Source organism: Scyliorhinus torazame, chromosome 4, assembly GCF_047496885.1.
Source record: "Scyliorhinus torazame isolate Kashiwa2021f chromosome 4, sScyTor2.1, whole genome shotgun sequence".
In the NCBI taxonomy this organism is placed as follows: domain Eukaryota; kingdom Metazoa; phylum Chordata; class Chondrichthyes; order Carcharhiniformes; family Scyliorhinidae; genus Scyliorhinus; species Scyliorhinus torazame.
The window spans coordinates 81,188,721-81,198,761 of record NC_092710.1 but is presented as its reverse complement, the minus strand read 5'-3'; the positions used below and the strand labels follow the sequence as shown (position 1 = coordinate 81,198,761).

At 48.8% G+C, this 10,041-nt stretch overlaps 1 protein-coding gene across 1 annotated transcript in view; it reads left to right on the top strand.

Annotated features, from left to right (window-relative positions):
- Positions 1-2,386: 2,386 nt before the first annotated feature.
- The window catches only part of LOC140411410 (kin of IRRE-like protein 1), a 349,823-nt gene continuing 342,168 nt past the window's right edge, over positions 2,387-10,041 (top strand). The window contains exon 1 of the mRNA XM_072500519.1: positions 2,387-2,777. Coding sequence (XP_072356620.1) covers positions 2,729-2,777 — 49 coding nt within the window. The 5' untranslated portion in view covers positions 2,387-2,728. The remainder of the gene's footprint in view (positions 2,778-10,041) is intronic.

The window sequence follows — 10,041 nt, the reverse complement described above, 5'->3', positions numbered from 1 at the left end:
CAGTACTGAGAGAGTGCTGCATTGTCAGAGGGTCAGTACTGAGGGAGTGCTGTACTGTCAGAGGGTCAGTACTGAGGGAGTGCTGCATTGTCAGAGGGTCAGTACTGAGAGAGTGCTGCATTGTCAGAGGGTCAGTACTGAGGGAGTGCTGCACAGTCAGAGGGTCAGTACTGAGGGAGTGCTGCATTGTCAGAGGGTCAGTACTGAGAGAGTGCTGCATTGTCAGAGGGTCAGTACTGAGGGAGTGCTGCACAGTCAGAGGGTCAGTACTGAGGGAGTGCTGCATTATCAGAGGGTCAGTACTGAGGGAGCACTGCACTGTCGGAGGGTCAGTATTGATGGAGTGCTGTACTGTCAGAGGGTCAGTACTGAGGGAGCACTGCACTGTCGGAGGGTCAGTATTGATGGAGTGCTGTACTGTCAGAGGGTCAGTACTGAGGGAGTGCTGCATTGTCAGAGGGTCAGTACTGAGGGAGTGCTGCACAGTCAGAGGGTCAGTACTGAGGGAGTGCTGCACTGTCAGAGGGTCAGTACTGAGGGAGCACTGCACTGTCGGAGGGTCAGTATTGATGGAGTGCTGCACTGTCAAAGGGTCAGAACTGAGGGAGTGCTGCACTGTCAGAGGGTCAGTACTGAGGGAGTGCTGCACTGTCAGAGGGTCAGTCCTGAGGGAGAGCTGCACTGTCAGAGGGTCAGTACTGAGGGAGAGCTGCGCTGTCAGAGGGTCAGTACTGAGGGAGTGCTGCACTGTCAGAGGGTCAGTACTGAGGGAGTGCTGTACTGTCAGAGGGTCAGTACTGAGGGAGTGCTGCACTGTCAGAGGGTCAGTACTGAGGGAGTGCTGCACTGTCAGAGGGTCAGTACTGACGGAGTGCTGCACTGTCTGAGGGTCAGTACTGAGGGAGTGCTGCACTGTCAGAGGGTGAGTACTGAGGGACTGCTGCACTGTCAGTGGGTCAGTACTGAGGGAGCGCTGCACTGTCAGAGGGTCAGTACTGAGGGAGAGCTGCACTGTCAGAGGGTCAGTACTGAGGGAGTGCTGCACTGTCAGAGGGTCAGTACTGAGGGAGTGCTGCACTGTCAGAGGGTCAGTACTGAGGGAGTGCTGCACTGTCAGAGGGCCAGTACTGAGGGAGTGCTGCACTGTCAGAGGGTCAGTACTGAGGGAGTGCTGCACTGTCAGAGGATGAGTACTGAGGGAGAGCTGCACTGTCAGGGGGTCCGTCTCCCATCTGGTGCTCGGAGCAGATCCCACAGAATCTGCCGGAAACTGAGCCATCGGTCCGCTCTTCCGTGCTTTGGGCTTCGAAGATCTGATTATGACATTTTAGATTAGAGTAGCTCGCACAATTTGTTCAGCTGTTGACGAGTGTAATAACATTGCAGAAGCCTTCAATTTGTTGTCAACAGTTCGAATGGCCCGTATTTTAATCTTCCCTATATCTCTTTCTGTGTGTGTGTGTCTCTCTCTTTTTTGTCTCTCTCTGTTTGCACCTCTCTGTGCCTCGCTCTGCAACTCTCTCACCCTCTCCTCTCGTTCCTTGCTCCTCTCTATCTGACTCTCTCATGCTCTCTTCCTCTCTCTCCTGTGTCTGTCTCTTTGTTTCTCATAATCTGACCACTCTCTCTCTCTTTATCTCTCTCCCTCTGTCTCACTTGCACTGTCTCTCTCTGCCTCTCCTTCGCACTATGCGTTTCTTCCTCTCTCTCTCTAACTCTTAATCTGTCTCTCTCTACCTCTCTCGTTTTCTCTCTCTCTCTTTCTGACTACCTCAGTCCTGTTCTCCCCCTTTCTCTCTCTGTCTCTCAGTGTCTCCATCTCTCTCTCCCTCTGTTTCTCTAACTCTTTGTGTCTCTACCCCTCTCGCTTTCTCTATCTCTCTGTCTCAATCCTGTTCTCTCACTTTCTCTCTCTCTCTATTTTTCTAACTCTTTGTCTATCTCCCCACCTCTCTCATTTTCTCTATCTCTCTCTTTTACTATCTCAGTCCTGTTCTCCCCCTTTCTCTCTCTCTGTCTCCCTCTGTTTCTCTAACTCTTTGTCTGTCTCTCCACCCCTCTCGCTTTCTCTATCTCTCTTTCTGACTACCTCAGTCCTATTCTCTGCCTTTGTTTCTGGCTGTGGAGGATATTAAATCCTGGTTCTCTCCCTTTAAGAGGTTGAAAGCCCCCTCTCCCTGTGCCCCTCCCCGCCCATACCCCCAGTGAAGCTCCTTGAAACCACGGCCATTCCAACTGAATCCACATCAGCAGTGTGTTCAGCCAGAGAGAGAGGGAAAGGGGGAGGGAGAGAGAGAGGGATGGAGGGAAGGAGGGGAAACTGAAGAGTTGCACAAACAAATGCCATCCTCTCGCCTCGCCCCACCCTGCCCCACCTGGGGACGAACACGCCCCCTTCCCCCTAACTCCTCTCCCCCTCGTTTGACATGGGGAGAGGTGGGGAGCCCAAGAGTGGGGGGGTTATGCTGGGGAACAAAAAGAGTTTGGAGTTCCCCCGCTCCCAGCCCGGAATGGAACGATCCATCCCATCCCCTTTAATCCCAAAAAAAATTACTTTTTTTCTCTCTGACTCAGTCTCCCAGACCAGAAAGTGCTTGAAATTCCTGCAGTCGTAGCCAATACTCTCCGTCTCTCCTCCTCCTCCCCCTTTCCTCTTCCCTTCTGACCTTCCCCCTCCTCTCTCCCTCTGTTCCCCTCACTCTGATCCCTGCCAAGGATTGCCTGAGAGATGTTCCGTTATTTCTTCAGCTTTCTGCTCATCGGCAGAGCGACAACAGGTAGGGTTAACTTTGGAAACTGTCTTCTCTTTCTCTCTCTCCTCCCCTCCTCCTGTCCCCCCCTCCCACACACACACACACACACACACACAGTCTTTCAGGGGTCTGGAGGAGAGAGGGGTAGTTGTTGAGTGAGGGATGGAGGGTTTTCGGGGGGCTGCGGTTGTTGATTGCGGGGGAGGTGGGCTTTGCAGGCTGCTGGAATGTGACTGCAATGCCTTGGTGGGACACAGGAGTTCAAGCTGTTGCTTGCTGTAGGCATCCTGGATGGGGATAGAGGGAGAGGGAGAGACGGATAGAGGGAGAGACGCAGAGAAGGAGACTCAGAGAGAGGGAGAGACAGAGAGGGAGAGGCAGAGAAAGAGAGAGGCAGTGACAGAGCGAGGGAGAGACCGAGAGAGGGAGAGGCAGAGAGACGGAGAGAAAGAGAGAGGGAGAGAGAGAGACAGAAATGAAATGAAAATCGCTTATTGTCACAAGTAGGCTTCAAATGAAGTTACTGTGAAAAGCCCCTAGTCGGAACATTGAGAAGGAGAGAGTGAGAGATGGGGGGAGAGAGAGGCAGGGAGAGATGGGGAGAGAGAGGCAGGGAGAGATGGAGAGAGTCATTGAAGTACTGGGTTGATACACACGCAGAGGGAGCCAGCACACAAAGGATGTGTGAGTCTGGTCTCTGCTCAACTGGCTGCCTTTGAACACAGTGTTTTTGGGAGTTGCAGAGTGCCCATGCAGATTGTCTGCAGATTGAATCCACACCATCAGACAGCAGGAGGAACATTGTCAGAATTGGCAGCAAGTCTGGCTGTGTATCTGTGTGTGAGTGAGAGTGAGAGAGAAAGAAAGTGAGAATCTGTGTGCATAACAGAGTGTGTGCACGAGAGAGAGTGTCTGAGAGAGAATGTGTGTGTACGAGAGATTGTGTGAGTGAGTGTGTGTGAGAGAGTGAATGTGTGTGCACGAGAGATAGTGTGCATGAGAGTGTGAGAGAGAACGTGTGTGTACGAGAGATTGTGTGAGAGAGTGTGTGTGAGAGAGAGAATGTGTGTGTACGAGAGTGTGTGTATGAGAGTGAGAGAGAACGTGTGTGCACGAGACAGTGTGTGAGAGAGTGTGAGAGAGAGAATGTGTGCACGAGAGATAGTGTGTGAGAGAGAGAAAATGTGTATGCACGAGAGATAGTGTGCATGAGAGTGAGAGAGAATGTGTGTGCACGAGACAGTGTGTGAGAGAGTGTGAGAGAGAGAATGTATGTGCACGAGAGATAGTGTGTGAGAGAGAGAAAATGTGTGTGCACGAGAGATAGTGCGTGTATGAGAGTGTGAGAGAGAACGTGATGTACGAGAGATAGTGTGTGTGAGAGATAGTGTGTGAGAGAATGTATGTGCACAAGAGATAGTGTGTGAGAGAGAGAAAATGTGTGTGCACGAGAGATAGTGTGTGAGAGAGAGAAAATGTGTGTGCACGAGAGATAGTGTGTATGAGAGTGTGAGAGAGAACGTGTGTGCACGAGACAGTGTGTGAGAGAGTGTGAGAGAGAGAATGTATGTGCACGAGAGATAGTGTGTGAGAGAGAAAATGTGTGCACGAGAGATAGTGCGTGTATGAGAGTGTGAGAGAGAACGTGTGTGTACGAGAGATAGTGTGTGTGAGAGATAGTGTGTGTGAGAAAGTGTGTGAGAGAGAGAATGTATGTGCACGAGAGATAGTGTGTGAGAGAGAGAAAATGTGTGTGCACGAGAGATAGTGTGTGTATGAGAGTGTGAGAGAGAACGTGTGTGTACGAGAGATAGTGTGTGTGAGAGAGAATGTGTGTGCACGAGAGATAGTGTGTGTATGAGAGTGTGAGAGAGAACGTGTGTGTACGAGAGATAGTGTGAGAGTGTGTGTGAGAGAGAATGTATGTGCACGAGAGATAATGTGTGAGAGAGAGAAAATGTGTGTGCACGAGAGGTAGTGTGAGAGTGTGTGTGAGAGAGAATGTATGTGCACGAGAGATAGTGTGTGTATGAGAGAACAAAACAAAACAAAGAACAAAGAAATGTACAGCACAGGAACAGGCCCTTCGGCCCTCCAAGCCCGTGCCGACCATGCTGCCCGACTAAACTACAATCTTCTACACTTCCTGGGTCCGTATCCTTCTATTCCCATCCTATTCATATATTTGTCAAGATGCCCCTTAAATGTCACTATCGTCCCTGCTTCCACCACCTCCTCCGGTAGCGAGTTCCAGGCACCCACTACCCTCTGCGTAAAAAACTTGCCTCGTACATCTACTCTAAACCTTGCCCCTCTCACCTTAAACCTATGCCCCCTAGTAATTGACCACTCTACCCTGGGGAAAAGCCTCTGACTATCCACTCTGTCTATGCCCCTCATAATTTTGTATACCTCTATCAGGTCTCCCCTCAACATCCTTCGTTCCAGTGAGAACAAACTGAGTTTATTCAATCGCTCCTCATAGCTAATGCCCTCCATACCAGGCAACATTCTGGTAAATCTCTTCTGCACCCTCTCTAAAGCCTCCACATCCTTCTGGTAGTGTGGCGACCAGAATTGAACACTATACTCCAAGTGTGGCCTAACTAAGGTTCTATACAGCTGCAACATGACTTGCCAATTCTTATACTCAATGCCCCGGCCAATGAAGGCAAGCATGCCGTATGCCTTCTTGACTACCTTCTCCACCTGTGTTGCCCCTTTCAATGACCTGTGGACCTGTACTCCTAGATCTCTTTGACTTTCAATACTCTTGAGGGTTCTACCATTCACTGTATATTCCCTACCTGCATTAGACCTTCCAAAATGCATTACCTCACATTTGTCCGGATTAAACTCCATCTGCCATCTCTCCGCCCAAGTCTCGAGACAATCTAAATCCTGCTGTATCCTCCGACAGTCCTCATCGCTATCCGCAATTCCACCAACCTTTGTGTCATCTGCAAACTTACTAATCAGACCAGTTACATTTTCCTCCAAATCATTTATATATACTACAAAGAGCAAAGGTCCCAGCACTGATCCCTGTGGAACACCACTGGTCACAGCCCTCCAATTAGAAAAGCATCCCCCCATTGCTACTCTCTGCCTTCTATGGCTTAGCCAGTTCTGTATCCACCTTGCCAGCTCACCCCTGATCCCGTGTGACCTCACCTTTTGTACTAGTCTACCAAGAGGGACCTTGTCAAAGGCCTTACTGAAGTCCATATAGACAACATCTACTGCCCTACCTGCATCAATCATCTTAGTGACCTCCTCGAAAAACTCTATCAAGTTAGTGAGACACGACCTCTCCTTCACAAAACCGTGCTGCCTCTCACTAATACGTCCATTTGCTTCCAAATGGGAGTAGATCCTGTCTCGAAGAATTCGCTCCAGTCATTTCCCTACCACTGAAGTAAGGCTCACCGGCCTGTAGTTCCCGGGATTATCCTTGCTACCCTCCTTAAACAGAGGAACAACATTGGCTATTCTCCAGTCCTCCGGGACATCCCCTGAAGACAGCGAGGATCCAAAGATTTCTGTCAAGGCCTCAGCAATTTCCTCCCCAGCCTCCTTCAGTATTCTGGGGTAGATCCCATCTGGCCCTGGGGACTTATCTACCTTAATATTTTTTAAGACACCCAATACCTCGTCTTTTTGGATCACAATGTGACCCAGGCTATCTACACCCCCTTCTCCAGACTCAACATCTACCAATTCCTTCTCTTTGGTGAATACTGATGCAAAGTATTCATTTAGTACCTCGCCCATTTCCTCTGGCTCCACACATAGATTCCCTTGCCTATCCTTCAGTGGGCCAACCCTTTCCCTGGCTACCCTCTTGCTTTTTATGTACGTGTAAAAAGCCTTGGGACTTTCCTTAACCCTATTTGCCAATGACTTTTCGTGACCCCTTCTAGCCCTCCTGACTCCTTGCTTAAGTTCCTTCCTACTTTCCTTATATTTCACGCAGGCTTCGTCTGTTCCCAGCCTTTTAGCCCTGACAAATGCCGTGTGACAAAAAGTGTGTGAGTGTGAGAGAGAACGTGTGTGCACGAGACAAAGAGAGTGTGCGAAAAATGTATGTGCACAAGAGATTGTATGTGTGTGTGCGAGAGAACGTGTGTGCATAAGAGATAGTGTGTGTGAGTGTGAGAGAACGTGTGTGCACGAGAGATAGTGTGTGTGAGAGTGTGTGAGAGAGAACGTTTGTGCACGAGAGATAGTGTGTGTGTGTGTGAGGGAGAATGTGTGTGCACGAGAGATAGTGTGAGAGAATGTGTGTGCACGACAGATTGTGTGTGTCTGTGTGTGTGAGAGAGAGAACGTGGGTGCACGAGAGATGTGTGTGTGAGAGAGAACGTGTGTGCACGAGAGATAGTGTGAGAGAATGTGTGTGCACGACAGATTGTGTGTGTCTGTGTGTGTGAGAGAGAGAACGTGGGTGCACGAGAGATGTGTGTGTGAGAGAGAACGTGTGTGCACAAGAGATAGTGTGTGAGAGAATGTGTGTGCATGAGAGATAGTGTGTGTGAGAGAAAACGTGTGCACGAGAGATAGAGTGTGAGTGAGAATGTGTGAGAGAGAATGTGTGCACGAGAGATAGTGTGTGTGTGAGAGAGTGTGAGCGCATGACAAATAGTGTGTAAGTGTGTGTGTGAGAGAACATGTGTGCATGAGAGTTAGTGTGAGTGTGAGAGAACGTATGCGCGCGAGAGATTGTGTGTGTGAGTGTGAGAGAGAACGTGTGAGCACGAGAGATGGTGTGTGTGTGAGAGTGTGTGAGATAATGTGTGTGCATGAGAGATAGTGTGTGGGAGAATGTGTGTGTGAGAGAGAACGTGTGTGCACAAGAGATAGTGTGAGAGTGTGTGAGAGAACGTGTGTGCGCGAGAGATTGTGTGTGTGTGAGTGTGAGAGAGAACATGTGTGCACGAGAGATGGTGTGTGTGTGAGAGAGTGTGTGAGATAATGTGTGTGCATGAGAGATAGTGGGTGAGTGAGAGAAAATGTGTGTGCACGAGAGATAGTGTGTGAGAGAATGTGTGTGTGAGAGAGAACGTGTGTGCACAAGAGATAGTGTGAGAGTGTGTGAGAGAACGTGTGTGCGCGAGAGATTGTGTGTGTGTGAGTGTGAGAGAGAACATGTGTGCACGAGAGATGGTGTGTGTGTGAGAGAGTGTGTGAGATAATGTGTGTGCATGAGAGATAGTGTGTGAGTGAGAGAAAATGTGTGTGCACGAGAGATAGTGTGTGAGAGAGAGAAAATGTGTGTGCACGAGAGATAGTGTGTATGAGAGTGTGAGAGAGAACGTGTGTGCACGAGACAGTGTGTGAGAGAGTGTGAGAGAGAGAATGTATGTGCACGAGAGATAGTGTGTGAGAGAGAGAAAATGTGTGTGCACGAGAGATAGTGCGTGTATGAGAGTGTGAGAGAGATAGTGTGTGTGAGAGATAGTGTGTGTGAGAAAGTGTGTGAGAGAGAGAATGTATGTGCACAAGAGATAGTGTGTGAGAGAGAGAAAATGTGTGTGCACGAGAGATAGTGTGTGTATGAGAGTGTGAGAGAGAACGTGTGTGTACGAGAGATAGTGTGTGAGAGAGTGTGTGTGAGAGAATGTGTGTGCACGAGAGATAGTGTGTGTATGAGAGTGTGAGAGAGAACGTGTGTGTACGAGAGATAGTGTGAGAGTGTGTGTGAGAGAAAATGTGTGTGCACGAGAGATAGTATGAGAGTGTGTGTGAGAGAGAACTTGTGCGCGCGAGAGATTGTGTGTGTGAGTGAGAGAGAACGTGTGTGCACGAGAGATGGTGTGTGTGAGTGTGAGAGCGAACATGTGTGCATGAGAGATAGTGTGTGTGAGTGTGAGAGAATGTGTGTGTGAGAGAATGTGTGTGTGAGAGAGCATGTGTGTGCATGAGAGATAGTGTGTGTGAGAGAGAACATGTGTGCATGAGAGATAGTGTGTCTGCGAGAGAGTGTGTGAGAGAGAATATGTGTGTGTGAGAGAATGTGTGTGCATGATAGATAGTGTGTGTGTGAGAGTGTGAGAGAATGTGTGTGCATGAGAGATAGTGTGTCTGTGTGAGATAATGTGTGTGAGAGAGTGATTGTGTGTGAGAGAATGTGTGTGAGAGAGAATGTGTGTGCATGAGAGATAGTGTGTCTGTGAGAAAGAATGTGTGTGTGAGAGTGATTGTGTGTGAGAGAATGTGTGTGTGAGAGAATGCGCGCGCATGAGAGATAGTGTGTGTGAGTGATTGTGTGTGAGAGAGAATGTGTGTGTGTGTGAGAGAATGTGTGTGTATGAGAGAATGTGTGTGTGTGACAGAATGTGTGTGTGTGAGAGAATGTGTGTGTGTGAGAGAATGTGTGTGTGTGAGAGAATGTGTGTGTGTGAGAGAATGTGTGTGTGTGAGAGAATGTGTGTGTGTGAGAGAATGTGTGTGTGAGAGAGATAGTGTGTCTGTGTGAGTGTGTGAGAGAGTGATTGTGTGTGTGAGACAGATAGTGTGAGTGAGAGAGATAGTGTGTGAGAGAGAGAATGTGTGTGTGAGATTGATTGTGTGTCTGTGTGAGTGTGTGAGAGAGTGATTGTGTGTGTGAGAGATTGTGTGTGTGAGAGAGATTGTGTGTGTATGAGAGAATGTGTGTGTGACAGAACGTGTGTGTGTGAGAGAATGTGTGTGTGAGAGAATGTGTGTGTGAGAGAGAATGTGTGTGTGAGAGAGATAGTGTGTCTGTGTGAGTGTGTGAGAGAGTGATTGTGTGTGTGAGACAGATAGTGTGAGTGAGAGAGATAGTGTGTGAGAGAGAGAATGTGTGTGTGAGATTGATTGTGTGTCTGTGTGAGTGTGTGAGAGAGTGATTGTGTGTGTGTGAGAGAGATTGTGTGTGTGAGAGAGATTGTGTGTGTGAGAGAGATTGTGTGTGTGAGAGAGATTGTGTGTGTGAGAGAGATTGTGTGTGTGAGAGAGATTGTGTGTGTGAGAGAGATTGTGTGTGTGAGAGAGACAGTGTGTGTGAGAGAGACAGTGTGTGTGAGAGAGACAGTGTGTGTGAGAGAGACAGTGTGTGTGAGAGAGACAGTGTGTGTGAGAGAGACAGTGTGTGTGAGAGAGACAGTGTGTGTGAGAGAGACAGTGTGTGTGAGAGAGACAGTGTGTGTGAGAGAGAAAGTCTGTGAGAGAGAATGTGTGTGTGAGAGAGAATGTGTGTGTGAGAGAGAATGTGTGTGTGAGAGAGAATGTGTGTGTGAGAGAGAATGTGTGTGAGAGAGAATGT